A 25,149-nucleotide genomic window follows, 5' to 3' on the forward strand; every position below is an offset into this window, starting at 1 on the left:
CTGCATCCCTGTAATTGTATTTCTAGTGAATTCACTGGTCCTATGTACCAACTACCTATTCTGAACAATTAAACGAGCTTTGCTTTCAAAAAAGAAGAAAAAAGGAACAGTGATTCTGACCTGTGGTATCATTGGTGCAGTTGTCATAAAATATTTTCTTCAAAGTACCGGCATACATTTAGCGATAGCTGTTTGCAGTTTAACCTTGAATATAGCAAAGACTGAGCCTTTACAACTGGCTGAGAATCTTTCTGTGGTGAAATCTGAAATTTTGCTCCTTTCTCCAGGGAATAATTGATCTGATCACATTGTTGTAAGGGACAAGCTTGCCTTGCCACCTGCGGCAGACCCGCTTCAAAACAGTTCCGTTTCCAGCATACCAACATTGAGGGAATTTCCATGTGATTCATAGATCCAGGTTTTGCATTTCCCACATCAATAGCTCAAAAGGCACACATTGGCTAGGAGGTTATCTTACATTAAAAATGGCTCCCCCACCCTTCATCGTGCAGTACCACCACACACAAGTGCAAAGCGCATCAGCGGCTCAAAGTGTCATGCGTGAAAATTCCCCACTTCCCTAACACACATTACAGAAACCTCAAATCTGCTGATTTGCTGACAGATGCTGATTTGCTGCCCTTTCATATCAACTCCCTAAAATGCAGGACAAGCCCAAGAGGGAACAAATTTCTGCCTTCCTACAGAAGCAGTCAAATCTCATTAAACAACCAAGTGGGATTTTTTTAACACTCTGATAAAATGAGGGCCTCGGGGGCACTGTCTGAATACACATGCAAGAGGAAATGTCTTTGCCACTGGCCAGTGGGCTGCTAGGTGCTGATTGTTCCAGACAGGCGTGAATGATCCCCACTCCCATTCCTTCCAGAACCACTTAAAGCAAGCTCTGAAAAGAGCAAAGGGAACCAGGGCCTAGCGTCACCCTTTTCCTCACTGCACTGCCTTTGCAAACAATCCTGCTCAGCCCTCAACTCTGCTGTCTGGTTTCTACCACAGGCTCTGCTACTGCTCTTTATGGGCAGGACCCCCACATTACTGAAGATGGCAAAGATTTGGAGTTTTACTTCAAATATTAGTTTTACCTCGCCTTTCCTCCAAGGAGTGCAGGGTCCTTCCCATTTTATCCTCCCAACAACCCTGTGAAGTAAGTTGAGGCTGAAAGAAAATGAGTGGGACTGGTCCCAGGCCACCAAGCAATCTTCATGCCGAAATAGAGATTTCAAGCTGTCTCCCAGATCCTAATCTTACCACTACACTTCCGACTGGAGAAGAGTTAAAGTCCCTGCCCCTTCTCCAGTACCATGACCCCGACCAGCCCCTCCCTTGTGGCTGCTTTTATGGCCAAATTACATGTGTGTCATTCCAGTCACAGGTCTCTGGTTCCACTACCCTTACTTGCTTTAGAGATTTTTTTTTAACCCTTCTGTCTTCTGTTGGAAAGCGAGTTAGAATTGCTTTGCGCAAAATAGTCCAAATGTCTGAAAAACTGATGATGCATTGCTCTACCATGAAAAATTTGTGAAGAAATCATTTCCCGAAATCTGAGGGGCAAGGGCAACGTATTTAAAAAACATTAAAATTCCACACTCTTTTAGATTCACGTTCCTTGAAATCGAAATGCACTTAGGAGAAAAAGCTAAAGGGTTTTAGATATTTTCCATTAATATCTGCAAACAAAAATGTGAATTTGCCAATGTATGTTTCTAATTCATATAAGAACATAAGAAAGGCCCTGCTGGATCAGACCAAGGCCCATCAAGTCCAGCTGTCTGTTCACAGAGTGGCCAAGCAGGTGCCTCTAGGAAGCCACAAACAACACAAGTGCAGCAGCACCCTCCTGCCTGTGTTTCACAGCACCCAAAATAATAGGCATGCTCCTCTGACACTAGAGAGAATAGTTATGCAGCATGACTAGTATCCATTCTAACTAACAGCCATGAATACCCCCCTCCTCCATGAATATGTCCACTCCCCTCTTAAAGCCCTCCAAGCTGGCAGCCATCACCACATCCTGGGGCAGGGAGTTCCACAATTTAACTACGCGTTGTGTGAAAAAATACTTTCTTTTATCTGTTTTGAATCTCTCACCCTCCAGCTTTAGCAGATGACCCCGTGGTTCTAGTATTATGGGAGAGGGGGGAAAACTTCTCCCTGTCCACTCTCTCCAAACCATGAATCATTTTATAGACCTCTATCAGGTCTCCCCTCAGCCACCTTCTTTCCAAGCTAAACAGCCCTAAGTGTCTTAACCGCTCTCCATAGGACAGTTGCTCTAGTCCCCTAATCATTTTGGTTGCTCTTTTCTGCACCTTCTCAAGCTCTGCACTATCCTTTTTTAGATGTGGTGACCAGAACTGTACACAGTATTCCAAGTGTGGTCTCACCATAGATTTGTACAAGGGCAGTATGATATCAGTAGTTTTATTCTCTATTCCTCGTCTAATTATGGCCAGCATGGAATTTGCCTTTTTTACAGCAGCCGCACACTGGGTTGACATATTCATTGAGCTATCCACTACAACCCCAAGATCCCTTTCTTGGTCTGTCGCTGCCAGCACAGATCACATCAGTGTATGTGTGAAGTTGGGATTTTTTGCCCCAATATGCATCACTTTACACTTGCTCACATTGAATCTCATTTGCCATTTTAATGCCCATTCTTCCAGTACGCAGAGATCCTTCTGGAGCTCTTCACAGTCCGATTTTGTTTTAACCACCCTAAATAATTTGGTGTCATCTGCAAACTTGGCTACTTCACTGTTTAACCCCAACTCCAGGTCATTGATGAACAGGTTGAAAAGCACCAGTCCCAACACAGATCCCTGAGGCACCCCACTGCTCACATCCCGCCATTGAGAGAACTGACCATTGATTCCTACTCTCTGCTTCCTATTTTTCAGCCAGCTCTCAATCCATAAGAGGACTTGTCCTCTTATCCTGTGACTATGAAGTTTGCTTAGCAGTCTTTGGTGGGGGACTTTGTCAGAAGCTTTTTGGAAATCCAAATACACAATATCCACAGGCTCATTCCTGCCCCCATGCTTATTGACGCTTTCAAAAAACTAATAGGTTAGTGAGACAGGACCTACCCTTACAGAAGCGATGTTGGGTTTTGCCCAGCAGACCTTGCCCTTCTATATGCTTGACAATTTTATCTTTAATAATGCTTTCCACTAATTTACCCGAAACAGACGTTAAGCTAACTGGCCTGTAATTTCCTGGGTCCCCCCCCCCCGGAACCTTTTTTATAAATGGGTGTTACATTGGCCATTCTCCAGTCCTCTGGTACAGAGGCTGATCGAAGGGACATATTACATATCTTTGTTAGAAGTCCAGCAATTTCCCATTTGAGTTCTTGAAGAACTCTAGGATGAATACTGTCTGGTCCCTGTGACTTGTTAGTTTGCAGTTTGTCTAGACGGTCTAGGACTTCCTGCCTTGTTACCACTATTTGCCTCAGTTCCTCATTCTCCCCTCTCCAAAATCTCTGTTCAGGAGAAGGAATCTGCCCTGTATCTTCAACAGTGAAGACAGATGAGAAGAATTCATTTAGTTTTTCAGCAATCGCTTTATCCTCCCTTAAGAGTTCCTTTACTCCCATTGTCATCCAATGGTCCAACAGCTTCCCTAGCTGGTTTCCTACTCCTAATATACTTAAAGAATTTCTTATTGTTTGTTTTGATGTGTTTAGCAATATGCCCCTCAAAATCTTTTTTTGCATCTCTAATTATCTGCTTGCATTTCGTTTGTGCAAGTTTGTGTTTGCTTCTGTTCGCCTCGTTTGGGCAAACCTTCCAGTCTCTGAAGGAAGACTTTTTTCCTCTAATTGCTTCCTTCACCTTACCCGTTAGCCACGGTGGTGACCTCTTGGACTTATTACTACCTTTCCTGACCTGTGGTGTACAAGCTAGCTGAGCCTCTAGTAATGTGGACTTGAGTAACCCCCAAGCCTTTTCAAGAGATTTAACCCTCCTAACTGTTCCTTTCAACTTCCTCTTTACCAGTTTTCTCATTTTAGAGAAGTTCCCTCTTCTAAAGTCAAAGGTAATTGTGTGAGAGTTCCCAGTCACTTTCCCACTTGCATATAAATTAAATTTGATGCCATTGTGATCACTATTGCCAACTGACGATAAAAATGTATCATCGCATGGAAATATAAGGGAGCTTTGTATACATGATAAAATATACAAAGGGCATAATACATATATACACACACACACACACATATACAAACTGGCCCTCGAAGTTAGGCAGAAATAAGCATTTCTTTGTCTTCCTGATTTAAAAGTTGGAGTTAGAATTTAACAGAAAGGTTGCCCATCCCTGAGCTCATCTCCTCCAGAATGGAAGGAACACAGCAAACTGTAGGAGTCAAAACAGTCCCTTAAACCCCCATTCTACTTATTAAAATCCTGTCGTGTGTAAAGGGGAAGAGGAGTGATTCTTCTCAATAACAATAAGCCAAGTAGTCTTATATACCTATTGGGGTACTCGATCTGTCGTACGAAGGCCAAAGAAATCACACACTGGTGCCAGTATCTTGATCTCTGTACTTATACTTCAGAAAGATTTGGCAATAGTGATATGCCCAGGCACAGAGTATAAATGATATATGCACCTAAAAACGGCGGTGAAACAGGACAGTGATTTATATCGAGCAACTCCTGCCTCAAACTCATGATCATGCAGGTTGTATGGATCAGGGTTTTTCCTGATGTCGACATACATGACTGCCATGGAAGTGAAACAGGGGCCCAAAAAGTCCTTCATGGTAGCGGTGATTTGTGACAGTGGAGATTTCACTTGCTACTCCAATGTAGTTTTTCCAGGCACAATCCTAGCACTAGGATAATGTGTAAGCTCTTCCCAGTATGCAGAGGAAGGCATTTTTGCCCCTACTTCATGCAAACTTGCCTTTCCTAATGGGCTACAGATTAGATCCTGGAATGAACGGCTGTGGCTTGGGCCTTAAAACATGGCTTGTAGGTTTGAACAAGGCTAGGCCATGAAAATGGTTTCTAAGGCAACTGCAAGTCCCTGAATGACAGCCCAAGTCCAGGTAATCTCCAATGCAATGTTGCAAGGTATTCATGAAACAGGAAGTCAAAATCTGGGATATCCCACATGCCTCATAAATTGACCACAATTCTCATTCTGGGACTCCTAATTTTTGAAAGTTGGGACAAGATCCTTTAAGACTTATTGCTCATTTCTTGGGGATGAAAGAACTCAGGGGGGAACCCTGAACATAGGTCATTATGGCGTTCTGAAGAAAACTGGCTCGTTGAGCTTCCTCTTCCCTCATCCTGGAGATCTCGGCCTCTCGAACTCTCAGCTTCTCCATTAGGCTTGCGATTTCACCGTCTTTGTCCAACAGCGCCTCCCGGTGATTACTGGACAGCACTGCATGAGGAGGAATGAAGTATTAGCATACACAGGCTTTCTGGTTCACCCAGGGAAAATGCTCTTGAGACAAAGTAAGTTCTACGGAGCAGCAACAGACAACCACTTGCTCATACGGCTGTGCAGAAAACAAGGTTGATTTGCAGAGATGATACCACAGCCTAAAGCTGTGAATGGCATAGTGAAAAAGTCAGGATTTGATCCCAACTGTGACAAATCCCTCCTATCCCTGCAAGATGCTGCTGGCCCCTCCTACAGAACAGAGAGTCAGTCATGCTTTGGCCATCAACTGAAGCAGGTCCTTCCGCTATCAGTTACTGAGTTCAATTCAGGTATTGCTTATTTCCTACAAAGACTTTAATGGTCTTCGGCCCACGTAACTACAGGACCGCCTCTCCTGCTATGCTCCACCATGACAGCTTCACTCATCTGAGCAAAGCCTTCTGAGGGGGCCATTCTACAAATGGGTAAGACTAACAGCTGCCAGTACACATGCTTTCCCCACATTGTGGAATGGCCTGCCCAAAGAGCTCAGGATGCCTCCCCCCACACACACTTCTGTCATTCCATGAACTTTAAACAGAATTGTTCATGAGGACATTTCTATAAAAGGAATACGGCTGTGGCATAATGGAATGGAGGGTGCTTTTATAGGGAACAGGATTTTAGTCTATTCCACTGTTGATTGTATGCATTTACCTTACTATCACTGCATTTTTCTACTTTAGTAATTCCAATTTTTATATTATGACTCATCACACCTGTTTTTCTTTTTACACTGTTTCTAATTTTTGACATCTTCACCCTATTGCATTGTTTGTTGGATGCCTCATGCCACCTGACTGCGTTGCCTTACACTATGTGCCACCCTCCTAGATTCCAAGGTAACTTCTTTAATAGTCAGTCTTCCGAGATTTTATTCTCCTCTTGGATCGTGATAAACACAACCGTTCCTAGTGGAGTTTGCGTGAACAAGATGAGCTGGTTCAGAAGGGTGTGTGCCCAGCTTATGCTCCATCGAATAACCGTTAGGTAACTCCTTATGGGACCTAAATTTAATTAGAGCTGAGCCAAGGAATGAATTTATAGCTGGATCAGATGGATTCGTTGCTTTAGTGTCCTGTTTCAAAAGTATGGGCAGGGTCTACATTGTTGGAGTTTCCTTGATCGCCAAGAGTTTATGCCCTAAGCCAGGGGTCGGCAAACTCGTTAGTCAAGAGAGCCAAATATCAACAGTACAACGATTGAGATTTCTTTTGAGAGCCAAATTTTTTAAACTCAAACTATATAGGTAGGTACACTGTTTATTAATAAACTTTAATTAAAATTTAGCAGAAGTGGAAACCAGTAGAGCACCTACTGCACAGTGGGGTGGTGAATGGCTGTGGGGAGAGTGTAAACCACCCCCCCCCCCCGGTTCCTTTTGAAAGAGGCACAAAGTAGCAGGAAGAGGGGAAACCTGTAGTAATAGGCCAGGGGAGGGCTAACAATTGCCAGACAAAAAGGCCCACTGTTTTCTCCCCCCCCCCCACCATCACCCAGCGAGGGTCCAGATGTCCAGGGATCCCAGGCACAGAGGAAGAGGCCAGCAGGTCCTCGGTCTGTGTGTGTTCCATGCAAACAAACAAGGGGGAGATGCACAGTCCATCCTTCCTTCCCCCCGCCACGGACATGCCAGTTCCCAGAGGGAGGGGCAGGTGCTCACCCCCCCACACCATTCTGGGACCGACGGGCTCCAGATTCAGGGCGGGCAGGCAGGCAGGTGCCCGGGCAAGGTGGCTTGGCTGGAGGAGCTCCCGCCCCAGCTGGGGGGAAGGCAGGCAGGGCTGCGCGCCCAGGTGGCTTCCACGGGGGGAGAAAGGAGTCCCCCAACTGCCCCTTCCTCCCTCCCTCCCTCGAGGCCACGGTGCCAGCCCCCTCCCCCCTCCCAGGGGCGGCCTGAGCACGGCCTTGGCCCCGCTCTGCAGCCCTGGGAGCGAGAGCGGCCGTACCGAAAGAGAGGCCCACGCGGCAGGGAGGGGGAGGTGGCGGCCGCCGGGGCAGCTCGCTCTCTGCCTCCCCCTCCTCTCCGGGCTGCGGGCGGCCTCAAGCGAGAAAGGCGCTGCGCGGGGCTTCCTCGTCCGGGCGAAGCGCATCCAAAGCAATGAGAATTTCTCTCGAGCCTTTCTGAAGAGGGACTTGAGGAGCCAACAGCAGAAGCCAAGAGGCATTGGGTGGGCTTACCATGCAAATATCGAAACGGCAGCTGCTCCCTCTGCTGCTTAAGAAACCCCCAATCCCCACAGCAGGCCAGCCAGCAGCAGCAGCACGTGGTCGCTCCTTTGTAATTCGAGTGCCTCCTGCGCAGACTTCTCCCCACAGCAGGCCCGCCAGCAGCAGCGGCACGTGGTCACTCCTACGTAACCCAAGCGCCTCCTGCGCAGACTCTCTCCTGCCCCCCGCCCCTTTCGCTACTCAGCCGGGCCCAGACATGGAAAGAGCCGCACTCAAGGGCTCAAAGAGCCGCATGCGGCTCGGGAGCCGCACTTTTGCGACCCCTGCCCTAAGCATTCCAGCCTTTTGGTTATGGCTAACTGTTCGTCCTCTGAGACGGTCAAAAAGGAAATGAGCTTACACTATGTAATCCACCTTGAGTCTCAGTGAGAAAGGTGGGCTATAAAGTAAACAGCACTTCGAAAAGTGAGCAGCAAAAAACTATGGGCTCCAAGGTCCTGCTTGACTGTGTGTCTCTGTTTCCTGTCCTCTCTGGGAAGCAGAAGCATATCCTTCCTAACCAAGTACCTTTCAGTTGCCGCTCCAGGGCTGCAATTTTCTCCCGCAGCCCTTCCTGCGCCGTCCTCTCGGCTTCCAGGTGTCCAATCTGCTCCTGCAGCTCCACTCGCACTTTGTTGATCTCGGCCACCTTCTCCTGTTCCTTGCCACTCAGTTCCTGCCATCCAAGTACATGGGGCAAAGCAGTCAGAGAAGCCTACAGTCTGAACGTGCGGAGCCAGTGTGGTGTAGTGGTTAAGAGTGGTGGTTTGGAGCAGTGGACTCTGATCTGGAGAACTGGGTTTGATTCACCCCACTCCTCCACATGAAGCCAGCTGGGTGACCTTGGGCTAGTCACACTCTCTCAGCCCCACCTACCTCACAGGGTGCCTTGGGCTAGTCACACTCTCTCAGCCCCACCTACCTCACAGGGTGTCTGTTGTGGGGAGGGGAAGGGAAGGTAATTGTAAGCCAGTTTGGTTCTCCCTTAAGTGGTAGAGAAAGTTGGCATTTAAAAACCAACTCTTCTTCTTCTCCCGGGCAAGGCCACAACATCTGCCATAGACACTACCCAGTCACCAAGGATGGAATCCTTATTCTCCTAATTTCTATTGCACTTCCTTCAGCTTTATTGGTATATGCTATGCACAACCCAATGAAATATAAGTATGATAGTTATGATGGGAAGTTGATGAACAGAAACTATTTGTGTAGCCATAACACTGGTCCATGCTGAAGTCCATGTGCACATTGGCATTACTGAGGTGGAATGTATTTGGATGTGTATTGTATGCCACAAAATCTGGGACCCTGTACCAACTGTTGTTGTTATGAAGTGGGGATTAGAGTGTGGGACTCAGACTGGGGATAACCAGATAAAATCAATTACTACTTCCCAGTCTAACCTACATTATATGGGTGCTCTGAGGATAAAAGGGGTGAGAGGGAGGCATTGACCGGAGTTTCTTGGAGGAAGGTTAAACATTTTGAAGATATATAACAAATAAACAAACATGCCACATTTAAAAGTGTTTAAAAAGTTGCTGGCTCTTATGATTATATAGGGAATTTGAGGCATGGTCCAGGATAACAGTCAGAGAAGCTGCCTTTCTTGTCCTGAGCTTTTTAATTTCTCTACACTGTTCTTGCAACAACAAAAACCCTCCCAAAAATCTTTTTTTCTAAAATACTATAATGAGCAGAAATTGTATGCATTTGAAAAGTTGTCATCCAAGTTGAGTTTGCTGGCTATGGAATATGCGCATTGCCCATATGCATGCACACACATACACATTCAAGCCATGCTCTCCACTCACCTGCTGAAGTTCTTCCACACGCCTCTTGAGTCCTTCCACCTGCATGCTCAGCTGGCTCTCCTTTCCGAGTGCCTCAGCCACCGCTTGTTTTTGCTGCAGGCAGTAATTCTGTGCCTCATCACGGGACTGCGCCATCAGACGCAGCTTGTCCTCCAGGTGCTCCAACCGCTGTTGCTGTGATTTACAAAGAGGAAAAACAAAACCCAAACCCACAACGCTTCAACTTTTCTCAAACAAACATGGGCATCATGGACATTTGTGATAGGAAGGGGAAGAAGGGCACCTTTCAGGCCATGCTTCAATTTCATTTTGGGAGATTTTGTTTCCCCTGTGTTACAGCACCTTTCCTGACCCTGAGCCACCAGTGAAGATTTGGGGAATGTTCTCAGCATTTGGCTTTAGAAATGCAGCATGCTCCATAATGGCTGTATTTTCAGAACACAGTACAGTAAACAGAATTGCATTTAAATGCGAAGTGTGGTTACCTGTGCCATACAGATGTAGATGGTGTGAGCTAATGCAAGTTAATTTTCCCTACACAAACCAGAATTTCTAGGCCAGGGGCAAGCTGACATGACCATATTATACCCGTGTTGAAACCAGGATACCGGCTACAGATTTGCTGCAGACTTCAATTTAAAGAGCTGGTTATTACCTTTAAAGCCCTTAACAAGATGAGGCCCACGAAACTCATGAGCGCCTCTCCCAGTGTGAATCTGTGCATCCTCTTAGATCTGCCCCCAAATCACCGCAAACTGTCTCATCTTTGTGGCTGGCACAAAAGGCCTCTGTTAGGAGGGATCAGTAGCTTCACTATCAGTCTGGGGCAGCCACTCCTGGGACAGCCATTCCAGAGCCTGTGTGCCAAAACCTCTCCCCTGTTCACTCTTAGAAGAGCCTTTATACCTTTGTTGTTTCAGAAGACATTTGGTACAAATTCTGCAGGTGACATCAATTTTCATGACTGATAGTGTGCATATCTAACTACTCAGTATTATTGTATGAAAAGACTGAGTTTATTTAGAGATGTGTATCCTGCTTTTAAAAAGTCTCATTGGTGTGTATTTTAATTTTTTACGATAGCTGCCTTCAGCCTTACTGGAAAGGTGGGATTTGAAGATGAATAAATCTCCCCTGAACATTGAGATACTGGAGTGAAATCTGGCACATACTCAAGACACAGTTCTGTGTTTCAGGTTCAACTACCAGTTCAACCTGTGCATCCAGTTTCAAAAGGAGGAGGATAGTGCAAAGTCTGCCTTGAAGATGGAAATCTAGAAAGTGCTCGTGTGCATTCTGAACACTTCATGTTCCAATTAGAGCTTGATCCCCCAAAGGGGTCTAGAAACATTGTTATGCAATATCTCCCTTGAGCACTGAGATACAATAGTGAAATCTGGAGCATATCCTTATGACACAATTCTCTACTTGAAGGTTGAACCACAGCTCAAACTGCATATCCATGGTCAAAAAAGCCAAGGAAAGCACAAGATGCCCTGTAATGCAATATCTCCCTTGAATGCCAAGAAATTTGAGAATGATGGTATAATTTTCCATTTTCCATTCAAACCACAGCTCGATTCTCAAACCCACTTTTATGGGAGGGGAAAGGGGAGAAAAGGCAAAATACACCGCAACATAATACCTGAAACAAGGACTTGAAAACAACATGCTTCACTAATCTATAGGAATGAAGTGACTGACTTAAGAGAACAAGCTGAAACAGCTATCCATGTTTCACTAAAACAGAAAAGAGGCTGAGGGGGTGCAGTTATAGTCTTCCCACGCTAACAGGACCAGCGAGGTATGACTGCTAATGTGTCAGATTAGAACCTGGGAAAGCCAGAGGCTCCAAGCCCCACTTGACCCTGCAGCCCGTTTGAGTCAGCCCCACTCACTCTCTCAGCCTAACCTACCCAACAGAATTAATAATGATGGCAAAATGGGGGATGGGAGAAATACCTGGAGCTTCTTGGAGGAAGGACATGACAAAAATGTGATAGACAGCTAACATAACAGTTCCCTTCCAACTGTACAGGTCTGCGATTCTGCAACAGAAATACTGCTGAACTCCAAGGGCAGGACTACACACTACAGAAAGCACAGTGGAAGCCTTATGCTGTTTTCTTAAGCTGAACAATATTTAGTCTTGCATTTTTAATAGGTCTGCTATGTTAAATGTGGAGGAGGGCAGAGAAAAGTAAAATGTCAGTTCCGTGCTGGAGCTATCCTCTTTTTTCTGATAATGTGTAGTATGTCCAACCACACATCCCACTGCCATTACATTTTGTGTTTTCTTGTCCCTCCTCCAAATCCTTACTTGCTAATAGTCTGGATAGGGAGAGCCAGTGGGGTGCAGCGGTTACAGGGTCAAATGAGGACAGGGGAGACCTGGGTTCAAATCCTTGCTCTGCCATGAAGCCTGATCAGTGAGGCCAGTCACTCCCTTTTAGCCCAAAGGGTTGTTATGAGAATGAAATGAAGGACAGGAGAACCATGTACACCACGATGTGTGTAGAAGGATAGATAGAAGGGTAGAAGGGTGCGACAGAAATGTACTACATGCCGTGCAGTCAGGATGCCATGTGGTAAGCTGGGGAGGGACAGGAGAGAATGCCATGCATTTCTGGGGGGGCCTCGCTGTTTCTTACATGTCATTCTGTCCAAGGCGGCCAGTCCCTTTGAGATGCCCAGCCACACTCACCTCTTCCAACCTGGCTTGGTTTCTGGCTTTGATGAGCTCCTGCTCAATATGGCCCCGTTCCACAACTGCAGCAGCCTTCACTTGGCTCAGCTCCTGCTTACAACACAAGAAGACCATCTCATGGCAACTTCAGGCCTTAGAAAAGGGAAGGCGCCAGAGAAGGGAGTAAGAGATTTCTCACACAACAGGCTGCATCTGGATGCAGCATTCTAGAGGATGTCAAGGCAAAAGAGGATGGGAATTTAACGTTGTGTTTGGCCGTGACAGGAAGCAGTTCATGTCTGGTAAGCTAAGGCAGGACCGCTTGTTGACGGCAGAACAAAAATAAGCCGTGGGGTTTTGAAGTCCAAGAGCACGACAATTCACCCCATGTGGAGTGTTAGCCTTCAGCCATTGGTGCTACCCATAACTCTGGAAGGAGCTAACAGGAAACCTTGGCAGGCTCTCCTGCCATTTGCTTCTGTGGGGCCACAGAAAATGCAGGATCATTTGCTTATCTTGGCACAGCTTTGTGACTGGATCAGATGGGGAATTAAGCAGCCACCTGTAGAAGCCCCAGACATCTCATGTACTGGATGCTTAGCAGGCTTCTGCAAAAGACATAATCACATATTTCTCCTCCGCTCACCTCCTCCAGCCCTATGCGGATATTTGCCAGCTTCTGGGTTCGCTCCTGCAGGGAACGCTCGGTTGCCTCCAGGTGACGCGTCATTTGATCTACCTGCATTCAAACAGCTTGGATCAGGAGAGTACCCAGCATCACCCACACACAACCTGCTATAATCTGCCTCTCTCTTCAGTAAATGGGAGCCACCTCAGCTCAAACCAAAGATGCTTGAAGGCAGGATATGGGTCTGCTTAGAGCAAACACCAGTCTTGGGGCAGAGAAAAGGAGGGGGGGAAAGAGGTCCAAGATTTAGCAGAACAAGACCAATAAAACAGTTGATTTTCTAATGCAAGAGAAGGGCTTGGATTTGAAAGATGGGCAAGCAGCTGCCTCGGGCATCAGTGTTCCAGGGACTCCAGACTAATGAGGGAATCCCTCAAGCAGGAGACACAGCAGTAGGGTCTCCATGTGGGTACAATTGTGAAAGTATCAATGGAGCAGGAAAATGAGGGCTGTAATTGGGGAAATCGCCAAAGGTACCCCCCTTCAAGCATCCTGCTGTCCCAAGGAGCTTCCTTGGAACAACCACTTCCTCCACTCCATAACAGAGAAAAAAGGCTGCAGCTAAGAAGGCAGAGGAAACACGGTCATTGCACATCACAAGATGGTGGAGGGAGAGGGTCATCAGAATAGACTGAGGCAGCTCTGCTTCTACCAGCTTCTTCTATGCCCATGAAAACAGAACAGAATTGCAGCTTCCTAGTATGGTCCTTTCCACCCCTGATCTGTTTGATGTCCCACCAGTCCCCTCCTCACCTCTTTCAGCCGAAGGGATTCTGCATCCTCAAGGCCCTGCTTGAACCTCCTCTTCTCCATCTCCAAGCGCTCTGGGGATAAACAGGGAAGACTACCTATACAGCTCCGGCTGCTTGCGCATCCCGTCCTTTCCCCAGGCAATCCAGGCTCTGGCCTGCCTTTGACAACTCATGCACCAAAACCATGCTCACCTTCAGCCTGTGCAGCCCGCAGCTTCAGCTCTGCCGTCGTGTGGGTCAGGGTCTCCTTCACATGAAACAGCTGCTCCTTCTGCCCTTGGCACTTCCTTTCCAGTTCATCCACCTAGGTGCAAGCCGCTCCCATGAAATGAGGGCAAGCCCAACATCCGTACAGGACAGTGGGCTGCTGGGACATGGCACAAGTTGGTTGGGACCAGGCCTGGGAAGTCCCTAGAAGGGAGTCTCATGGAAAAGCACCACAGGAGGATACTCAAGGCTACTTCCATACCTCATTCCTGAGCAGGAGATTTTTGTCGTTGGCAGCTGAAAGGTCACGCTGAAGCTTTGCTTCTCGATCTGCAGCATCCTACCAACCCAGCCAGTAGAAGAAATCAGTTCATCAGTTTCCTTCCTGTAGCTCCCCCAGCCTTCCTCCACGTCTTGGGTGTTGGTCAGGCATCACTTTCCATGCTGCCACTCAACCAACACCTTTCCCAACCAAAAGCTTCCATTCCTGGACTTCATGCATTGCCACAGATCTACTCAATGGCAATGTCACCCCAGGTTAGGTGAGCACGTCCCCTGTGCACGCACCGGTTCATTACTGACCCATGGGGTGACGTCACATCTCGACTTTTACTAGGCCGACTATGTTTACAGGGTGGTTTGCCAGTGCCTTCCGCAGTCATCTACACTTGACCCCCAGCAAGCTGGGTACTCATTAAGCTGGGTACTCATTTTACCGACCTCATAAGGATGGAAGGCTGAGTTACACACAAGTGTGTGTGACTCACACAAGTTCACAAGGTTGGAAGAGACCACAAGGGCCATCTAGTCCAACCCCCAGCCATGCAGGATCCCACAATCAAAGCACTCCCGACAGATGGCCATCCAGCCTCTGCTTAAAGACCTCCAAAGACGGGGACTCCACCACCCTCCGAGGCAGTGCATTCCACCGTCGAACAGCCCTCACCGTCAGAAAGTTCTTCCTAATGTTTAGGTGGAATCCCTTTTCTCTTAGTTTAAATCCAGTACTCCGTGTCCTAGTCTCTGTAGCAACAGAGAACAAGCTAGCTCCCTCATCAACATGACATCCCTTCAAATATTTAAACATGGCTATCATGTCACCCCTTAACCTTCTATTTTCCAGACTAAACAAACCCAGCTCCTTAAGTCTCTCCTCATAGGGCATGGATTCCAGACCTTTGACCATTCTGGTCGCCCTCCTCTGGACACGCTCCAGAATGTCAACATTCTTCTTAAAATGTGGAGCCCAAAACTGGACATAGTATTCCAAGTGAGGTCTGACCAATGCAGAATACAGTGGTAGTATTACTTCCTTTGATCTAGACACAATACTCCTATTGATGCAGCCCAGAATTGCATTGGCCTTCTTAGCTGCCATATCACACTGTTGACTCATGTTCAATTTGTGGTCCCCTAAGACTCCCAGATCTCTTTTACATGTACTGTTGTCAAGCCAACTCTCTCCCATCCTGTACCTGTGCCTTATGTTGTTCCTGCCTAGGGGAAGTACTTTACACTTCTCCCTATTGAAATCTATTTTATTGCTTATGGCTCAGCTCTCCAGTCTATCAAGGTCATTCTGAACTCTGACCCTGTCCTCTGGGGTATTAACTACCCCTCCCAACTTGGTGTCATCTGCAAATTTGATTAGCATATCCTCTATTCCATCATCCAAGTCATTTATAAAAATATTAAATAGTACCAGTCCCACGACAGACCCGTGGCACCCCACTGGTCACTCCTCTCCAGGATGAAGTTGTGCCAACCTTGAGCCGGCTACCTGAAACCGACTTCTGTTGGGATCAAACTCAGGTCATGAGCAGAGCTTTTGACTGCAGTACTGCAGCTTATCACTCTGCGCCACAAAGCTCCTCCCACCCCAGGTTACCCCAAGCTATTTATTTACAAAATGTACACCCCACTTTTCTGCCCAACCAGAGCCACCAAACCTACCTTCTTGAGCTGCTGCAACTGCTTGGCCTGGCTCTCCTCCAGTCTTGCCTCCTCCTCCTTCGCCGTACTCAGCAGCTCCCCAAGACTGTGCACCTTCTGCTCTGACAGGGCCAGGGCGGCCTCCATCATCTGGAGCCTGCAAAGCACAAAGTGTTGCATGAGTCACTCTGGCCAATCCAAACGTTGGTATTAAGAACCCCGAGCCTGCAGCTGCAGCACCATTGTATATATGTGGGTGAACACATGAAGCTGCTTTCTACTTAATCTTGGTCCATCAAAGTCTGTATTGTCTACTCAGACCGGCAGTGGCTCTCCAGGGTCTCAGGCTGAGGTCTTTCACATCACCTACTTGCCTAGTCCCGTTACCTGGAGATGCTGAGGATTGAACCTGGGACCTTCAGCATGCCAAGCAGATGCCCTACCACTGAGCCATGGCCCTTCCCGTTTCAAAATCACTTACTGCAAGCGCTTGCCCTTTTCAGTAAGTGTGGCCCACTTCAAACCCCAAGTATGCAAGATGGTGAGTACAACAGTACATAAATCCTCCAATGCCTTGGTGTGGTTTTGCCTGTGGCCAACTAAGCTGAGCAGGCAGCAATGTAACACAGGAGCAGCTGGCAGGAGCACAGATCTGATCCTACGCCAAAGCAAGACCCACAAACAGATCCTGTCCAGGACAGCCCTGCCGCCTCCGCTGCTTGTGGCACCCATGCCTTAATGCAAGTTGTCAAAGCATCTTGTTTGCATGATCAGAGTGATAAACAATGGCAAAGGGACAAACCTCTCCCTGCTCTTCTGAAGCTAGTTTACATTATTGCAACCTCACTTGTGAACGTTTTATTCCATATCGAGGTGTGTTTGAGTGCTTGCATCTATGTGCCATCTCCACCCTGTCTACAAGTTCCCCCCTGCTCACTCCCATGACTCTCCAATGCCTGCTCAGCCTGTCTCACAGAGACTTGTTCCTCCTTACTTTGCTTTTAGTGAGTTCAGCACAGAATGACGTTCAGTCAGGGCTTCCTGCAGCTGCCCGACTCGTGCCGCTGAGACCCTGCATGGAGAACAGAGGCAATATGCAGAGATGGGACCACCCAGAAAGTATATCTCACATCAAGAGCAGGAGAGGGAGAAGCAAGTTTGAGACCTGGTTAAAACGGGACAGAGAGGGGGCTTAGAAAGGCCTCAAAAAAGCATGACACACATTAGAGGCAGTCCCTCTGAGACAAGAGGCACTTCCAGACATAGCAGTTCGCAGGTGATCAGGGTTCAGGATTGCTACTGGTCCAGAAGACCAAGCAGGATCTGTACCAATGGCAGGCATATGTCATACCAAAAGGCAACCATATGTCATACCAAAAAGCTTTAAACCCTTGCAACAGGAGTTATTTTTTGAGTTACTTCCCATTGTGCTTTTCCTTTACTGCCCACAGCAGTGGCTAGAGGCATTCAAAGGCAGCCTCTGGACAGCACAAACTAGATGGGGGGGGGGAGCATGTTGTCTATACCTCACTCACCTGTTGCTGCGGGTTATCTCCTCTCTCTGTCTGTCAATAGTGTCCATCAGATCCAGGAACTGAGAAGCACAGGCATAAAATGAACACCAAGAGTTTGAGATGGGTGCCACCAGCAGTCAAATCTACTCCAGCAGTGCACCAGGGCAATTTCTACACAGGTGAGAAGTAATTCTCCAAGCCACAGCAGGGAAGACCATAACCTACCCTTCCTCCCAGAACTTTTAAAATTCAATTTATACCCTGCTCCATTTTTCAGTCAGTAAATAAGGATATTTGTTTACAAAGCTGTTAAGTTTTTCTCTTGCCCTTCTTCTGGCAAAGGTTACATGGCTCTCTTCTACATTTTTAATTCACAACAACCCTTTGAGGAAGGCTTGGTGGAGACAAAGTGACTGGACCAAGGTTATCCAGTGTGCCTCATGGCTGAGCAGAGATTTCAACTTGGGTCCCCACGGTCCAAGTCTCATACACTTTCCACTACAATGCACTACTTTGTTTGTAAAGGAAACGTTTTATCAGTCAGAAAAGACAAGGGTGAACTCCAAGACGCTGCACAGCAACCTGTATGCTCCAAAAGCATCTTGTCCTGTGTGGAAAGACACAGGAGTCTTTCAATTAAATAGGCTGGGGAGAGGAGTGTTTAAGGAACCGGCTCAGTCCAGAACAAAGTGGTCTCTTCCTCTTTCAGCCTGAAGAGGAGATGACTGAGAGGTGATATGATAACCATCTTCAAGTACTTGAAGGGCTGTCATGTAGAGGATGGTGCTGAGTTGTTTTCTGTTGCCCCAGAGCGTCGGACCAGAACCATTGGGTTGAAATTAAATTTAAAAAGTGTCTGTCTAGAAATTAGGAAGAATTTTCTAACAGTTAGAGCGGTTCCTCTGTGGAACAGGCTTCCTCGGGAGGTGGCAAGCTCTCCTTCCCTGGAGGTTTTTAAGCAGAGGCTAGATGGCCATCTGTCAGCAATGCTGATTCTATAACCTTAGGCAGATCATGAGAGGGAGGGCATCTGGGCCATCTTCTGGGCATGGATTGGGGGGGTCACTGGGGGTGGGGGGTAGTTGTGAATTTCCTGCATTGTGCAAGGGGTTGGATAGATGACCCAGGTGGTCCCATCCAACCCTATGATTCTATGACTCTATGTTTCTGTAAGTAGTTCAGCCTTTCTCCAGTTTCTAGTTTAAAGGAGATATAAACACCCCGCAACCCTGTATGTCAGGATGGCTTTCTCTGGCAGCTCATGACGGTGCACTGAGTAAGGGGCAAGGGATGCAGCATTCCCTCAAGCACAATGGTATATAAATCCTACTACCAGGAACACCTGAGTGATGAAAGTTGTCTCCTGGTGCCACTCCCAAAGTCTGCCTGGATGAAGAAGACAGGGCAGCTCCACCACTCCCCAGTGCTTTTATTGGTATATACTCTACAAGTCTTGCCAGCCCGAGTGCTGTCAGACTAACTAACCTGTTTTGCTTTCTCCTCCTTCAAGCACAGCACCTCTTTACTGAGCACACGTTTCATGTTATGACTCTTGCAGAGAATGTTCTGACGCTCTTGGTTGTGCTCCATAGCTTGATCTTGGCCAGAAAGAAGCAAAAAGTGAAATCCTTTCCAATAAGTTTCCTAAGCTTCATGAGGCGGCAGTGACAAATGGGTGGCCCAGAGTCATGCAGGGGGAAACTTAACAGTTAACATTACCATGGTCCCCAGGAACCAAAAAGAGAGAGAACTTTGGGACAGGATCCCAGCTTTGCATTCTACTTTGTCTCAACACTGGATGGCAACCTCTTGCCCACACACTTACTAATGACCTCAGATGAAGACGACAAGAGTCAGTTTTGATATGCCGACTTTCTCTATCACTTAAGGAAGAATCAAACTGGCTTATAATCACCTTCCCCTCCCCACAACAGACACCCCGTGAGGTAGGTGGGGCTGAGAGAGCTGTGACTAGCCCAACGTCACCCAGCTGGCTTCATGTGTAGGAGTGGGGAAACAAATCCAGTTCACCAGATTAGCCTCTGCCGCTTATGTGGAGGAGTGGGGAATCAAACCCGGTTCTCCAGATCAGAGTCCACTGCTCCAAACCACCGCTCTTAACCACTACACCATGCTGGGTCCCAAGTGGGTATGGGACAGCCTGGAATCTAGAACTCTAAGCATTTAAGGGGGAGTTGCATGGTTGCTCACCCACAGCCTTCAGGATGTCACTGGGCACATTGTTCCCGGCCAACTCAAGCTGTCGTAGCACCCGGTTGCTATGCAGGCAATTCAAGAGCGCACGCCCCCCTAGAAGCCCAACGTTATTCCAACGAAGATCTAGACAAGAAGCAAAGTACCACATACAGCCATCAGTCATACATTTGATATCTCTTTTCTAGATTTCTGGACACTGGAAATGAAACTGGATCCTTTCTGGAGAGGTTAAATGTAAGTGCATTTCATGGAGGTTCTTCGTTTTAGAGAGGAGGCAGGATGCTAAAGCAATCCTAACAGTCTTACCTGGGATGACCTCCATTGAGTCAAGCAGTGTTTGAAGTAGTTAGAGGAGAGATGGTGCCTGTTGTTTGCCCCCTGAACTTGTTTTCAGATGGTTTTATGTAAATTTTAGAGTGCAATTGCTCTACGCTTAAATATATTGCAAACTGCGTTGAAGATTTTTGGGTGGAAAGGTAGCTGATAAATAGTCTAAATAAAATAAAGGACTTGGGCCAAAAAAGCTGGCCGCTTAGGCTTGGTATATAGTTGCATGTTCCTGTGCTTCACTTGCGCTTACTTGGTGCAACTGACGGTGGGTCAGTTTGTATCCTTTGGAATCACTCCAGTGTGACACATGATTACCTGCAAAGAAACCACGACTGCCCCATCACCCTGCTCAGTCCTACACTGCTGCTCTATGGCACCTGGTGGATGCAGAGCATGAACGGGGGGGGGGGGGGGAAGAGAGAGAGAATCTACTCAAGCCCTTACCAATTTCCTGCAGAGTGGAATTGTTTTTCAGCGCCATGGAGAGCTCTCCTGCCCCCTGGTGGTTGATCTGATTATTGCGCAGATCCAGGCGTTGCAGAGTACCGTTTGCTCCAAGCCCTTCGCAGAACAAAGCAAAACTTTCCTCCCAGATACCCAAGTTGTTCCATTCTAAAGTGAGGCTGCAAGGGGAAAGTCAGAATCAAAGGCAAATCAGAAAGAGACTTCAGGTCTCAGAACACAGCCAGCCCCAAGCTATAATCAAGGAGGGCCTGAACCACCCCTCTGTCACGCCTGGACACACATTCAGATAAGAGCCCCTTCTCTCCAGTTTCCAACTACAGTTAAATGGACTGTCAGAGGGAGGCCAGGAAGCAACCGGGGATCCTGCCTGGATCCAGCCCCAGCTGAGAACCCCCTCACTCCGGCTTCAAACTGCCATTCCATCAGAGGGAGGACAGGGAGCAGTAAGGCACCTCTCCATCTTGCTTACACTCAGCTTGCCTGAGAAACCCTGCCCCAAGATACATGTTGTATTGAACTTTAATTACCATGTGTATCACATTTTGATTCCTGAGCCATTTTGGGAGCCAATTTGCATCTGAAAAGCAGCAGCTCATGAGGTGGGTTGCTTGGAAGACTGCCGCTCCCACCACTGAATGGAGATGTGGTGCCCTTACTGAAGGGCACCAGGAGGTGGCGACGGAGGCAACATAGTGGCACCAGCAGCACCATGCCGGTTCACAGATACTGAATGGACAACAGAACCTCCACAGGGTAGTTTCGTCATCACCAGCACCGTTCCCTTCCGTGGCTCCGTCTCTGGCAAACTGAACTCAAGGCCCCAGTGGCACCCCCACCCCTTTGTTATACTCTTCAATACAGACACAATTTCTCCTTGCTGGAATCTCCCAGCAAGTCACCAGGTGAGAGGCTGCTGATCCAAAGTAGGATAAAAACACAATGAATACATAATCAAGAATAGAACCCTGACTTTCCCTTCTCAGCACACAAAACATGAAGAATCCTTCTCTGCCCCGGCAAACAGCAACAAAGGATGCCATTCTTGTTTAGCTTAACTTCTCCCATCACTGCCAGCCCCCCCCCCCCCAAAGAGTCTCAGCTCTTCTGTCCATTCCCCATCCTGCTCACCTCCTGATAGACTTGTTTTGCCTGAGCAGTTTCCCCAGGGCTTCAGCTCCCACAGCTCGCAGGTTATTGCCCTGAAACAAACAGATTCTTGTCAGTGACCCACTGCATGCCCACTTAGCCAGGAAGATCACCTACTCTACAAATGCCTGTCTTAAACAAGTCAGGATTTCACAGCTTCATAGCTTTTGGGGGAACTGCCGATTTTTTCCTACACCTCCATGGAACTACAGTTTATGTTCAGCTTAATGTGTAGGGTTGCTAATCTCCAGGTAGTCAATGTAAAAGAAATATTACTGAGCTGCTTAAAGCAAGCTTATTCATAAAATTGCAGCTACTATGGCTATATAATTTTCACGTTGTCTAACCTACTCCGAAGTCATATACATCAGTTCACAAAACAAAACGCTTTTGGTTGATTTCCTAATTTATATAATTCATTACAAGGCTGCAAACATATTCTGATATGCTAACAAAAATATATAATTTTGCACTATTGCCGCAAAAACAACATTAGATTGCCATCCAGGCATACATACATAAGTTCAAAATCTTAATATTGAAATTTATATAGCCATAGTAGCTGCGATTTTTTGAATAAACCTCCAGGTCGTAGCTGGAGATCTCCTGCTATTACAACTGATCTCCAGCCAAATACAGATCAGTTCACCTGGAGAAAATGGCGGCTTTAGCAATTAGACTCTATGACATTTAAGTCCCTCCTCTCCCCAAATCCCACCCTCCTCACACTCTGCCCCAAAAATCTCCAGGTATTTCCCAACCCAGAGCTGGCAACCCTATTAATGTGTTTTAAATGGTTTTGAGCTGCTCAGTTCTATACTGCTTTGCATACTCTCTGAACAGAAATGTAGGATAGAAAGTAACAAAATGAATCCCCAGGATTCCTCTGGGAAGGAAGTCATGGCCTTTAAAATGGCAAAAAACTGTAACACAGACACAAACTACATAAGACTGAGCTTGTGGGGTCCGTACTACTAATACACTTCTACTAACACAAATATATGCCTCTCCCAACCCAGGTGGGGTAGTGAACAGTTGAGCCCTTCTTAATGGTGGACAGTTCCGCATTATGTATTCAGAGTCAGGGTGCAAGTCATATACACAGAAATGGGAAGAACTGAAAAGCAATTCATTTGGGATTATTTGTTCTTGTCCCCTGGTTCTGCTACTTTTTGTATTTTAAAACATCCCTGGGACAACAAGAACCAGAAACCTACCAAAAAAAACCACAAGTGAGATTATCCAAATTCTAACAGGAATGAAAAGGGTGCATAAAGAGTTTCAAGTCTTACTTGGCCTAAAAGTTGCACAGCAGCTGTGACTGTGGGAAATTATTTTCCCCTGGAACCATACAACAGATGGGAAAGGAACTCAAGAGGTGTTTTCTGCTTGGTAGCCCTCTCTTCTCTCTACTAGCTGTTGCCAAAGATCAAGGTTTGACCTTAGAGAGGGCCAGGCCCTAATGCTTGAGGCTGAACAGACTCACCTTCAGGTCCAAGGATTTCACAACTGAGTTAGTGCAAAGTCCATGAAGTAGTAGCTTAGCCCCTGAAAAGGAGAAGGAAGGGTAAGTTCATTCCAACTCTGGCCTCTCGTCTCCCCGCACTGATAGAAGGCACCAATTCAGAATGGCAGCATGGCGATGTCAGCCTTAAGGGATTGATTGGCCACCTATCGCCCTGACCCTCGAGAAGCCTGGGCTCTGCATAGCTCATTTACAGGCCACTGAAGTCCATAGGTATCACTTAGAAGGGTATCACTCTGCTTAGAACTGCAGGGAGTGGGGGGGTCGCCATTGCCCCACCTCCTCTTAAGGGAATGACTGGCCTCCTCAGCCTACCACTCCAGCATCTGAGATTTCACTAGACATCATCCTTGCAGACCCTGAGGCTAGAAACTCATGTTAAAAGCTGGTTCTCACACCCAGTGCTAAATTTCCCATTCACATAGTACAGTCAAAGAGTTGCGGAGTCTGCTCAGCCCTGCTTAAGAAACTGGACAGCACATGTTTGGACCAATGGGAGGGTTCCCATCTAATTTTCTCTGGGGCTTAGTCTAAATGTCAGGATGGAGTTAACAGGATTTCAAATGCCACTCACACATCTATCATCATTCTGAATGTCCATGTCCTTTCACTTTGTCCCTTTGTTGTCATTCCCATCTGCAAGAATTCCTAGCCATTTTTCCTAGGTCTTACATTGCACCTCATCATACTTCGGTTCATCCCTTTCCACAGCAAAAGAAAAGTCCCATTATAATCAGCCCTTACCCTTACAAAATTCTGCTACTGGTCTCAGAACAAGAAGTTAATTGTTCTTTCCCTATGAACAGTCTTTACCCCAAATGCCTGCAGAACACTGAAGAGAATGAGTTGTGATCTGGGGAGCTGAGGTTCAAATTTATTTTCAGTCACAAACACATACTCTCATCCCATCATCCCATTTGCAATATGGGGATAATGATTTTGGCCTACCTTGCAAGGCTGTTGTAAGGATTAGAAAAAGAGTAGGTTTTTATATGCCAACTTTCTCTACTACTTAAGGATCAAATCAGCTTACAATCACCTTCCTTTTCCCTCCCCACAACAGACACCCTGAGAGGTAGGTGTGGCTGAGAGAGCTCTAAGAGAGCTGTGACTAGCCCAAGGTCACCCAGCTTGCTTCATGTGTAGGAGTGGGGAGGATTACTGTGACAATATATGCAAAGTGATTTGAACATTACAAGAACTATACCAGGGTTAAGGATTCTTCTTCTTCTGCCTCACTTCTACACACCAGTGTGGTACAATGTCAGACTCGGATCTGGGAGACCCAGGTTCAAATCCCCACTCTGCCACGGAAGCTCACTGGGTGACCTTGGGCTAGTCGCACACTCTCAGCCTAACCTACCTCACAGGGGAGAGGAGAAGGATGTAAACTGCTTTTGGTCCCCGTGGGAAGAAAGGCGAGATATAAATGAAGTAAATAAAATTACTTCATTTATCAATGTGGCTGCTTTATGAATCCTTTTAATATCTCACAGTGCAGAACTGTGCCTGGTGTAGAGCCACATTTTTAGGGAAAGGGAATGTTAGGAAGCCACTTTTTATCCATGATGGATTATACCTTTATTCCTAATATGCTTCATGGTGATTGGCCCAATACAGTCAAAATCTGCAAGTTCAGAGGTGCAGAGAAATCCACTCAGGCAGCCCATTTATTTATACTAAGCATGACAACCGAGTGAAGTTAAATTGAGAAAGCAAACCAGGGGATAAATGGCCACAGACTTTGGCTCGCTGCTTCCAGGACAGAACAAAAACCAAGGACCGCCTTGCGGACGAGAGCCCCACCTTCTTCACTCAGCATGCAGTCACTCAGCACAATGTCGGTGAACTGGAGCTCATCCTGCAAGAGCTTGCCCAAGGCCCCACACGTGTCCACAGAAAGGCTCTGTGCAGCAAAATCCAAGCGGCTTCTCCCTTTCGCCTCCTGTAAGAGCTGCAGGACGCTCTCCTGTGGCTCAGCCCCGCTCTCCTTGCACAGCCGAGTGAAGGACCTTCGGAAGTCATCCATCTCTGCAGCAGGCATTGGTGTAACTCATCCCCCTGCCCCACGGTGCAGATGAGGGGTGAGGGTAGCTCTTGCCAGGGAAAGGCAGTGGGGGTAGCCTGGGCAGACAGCAATTGTTATAGGTTATCTCCCTGGCACACAACGCAAAGTTCTCTCTCTCCAGCCACTAC

General features: G+C 47.1%; 1 protein-coding gene across 1 annotated transcript; it reads right to left on the reverse strand.

The window, feature by feature from the left end:
* Positions 1 to 5,205: 5,205 nt before the first annotated feature.
* Positions 5,206 to 24,997, reverse strand: LRRC45 (leucine rich repeat containing 45). The gene is made up of 17 exons (XM_056859453.1): positions 24,760 to 24,997; positions 22,915 to 22,976; positions 21,411 to 21,481; positions 20,262 to 20,440; positions 19,482 to 19,610; positions 18,756 to 18,868; positions 17,292 to 17,350; positions 16,751 to 16,828; positions 15,778 to 15,913; positions 14,087 to 14,164; positions 13,810 to 13,921; positions 13,619 to 13,689; positions 12,824 to 12,916; positions 12,196 to 12,288; positions 9,492 to 9,665; positions 8,206 to 8,353; positions 5,206 to 5,424 (listed from the first exon to the last, which is right to left on the reverse strand). The coding sequence occupies exons 1-17, from the start codon at positions 24,995 to 24,997 to the stop codon at positions 5,228 to 5,230; spliced, it is 2,031 nt and encodes a 676-aa protein (XP_056715431.1). The 3' UTR covers positions 5,206 to 5,227.
* Positions 24,998 to 25,149: the final 152 nt, after the last annotated feature.

The sequence above is a fragment of the Euleptes europaea genome, chromosome 1, assembly GCF_029931775.1.
Source record: "Euleptes europaea isolate rEulEur1 chromosome 1, rEulEur1.hap1, whole genome shotgun sequence".
In the NCBI taxonomy this organism is placed as follows: Eukaryota; Metazoa; Chordata; class Lepidosauria; order Squamata; family Sphaerodactylidae; genus Euleptes; species Euleptes europaea.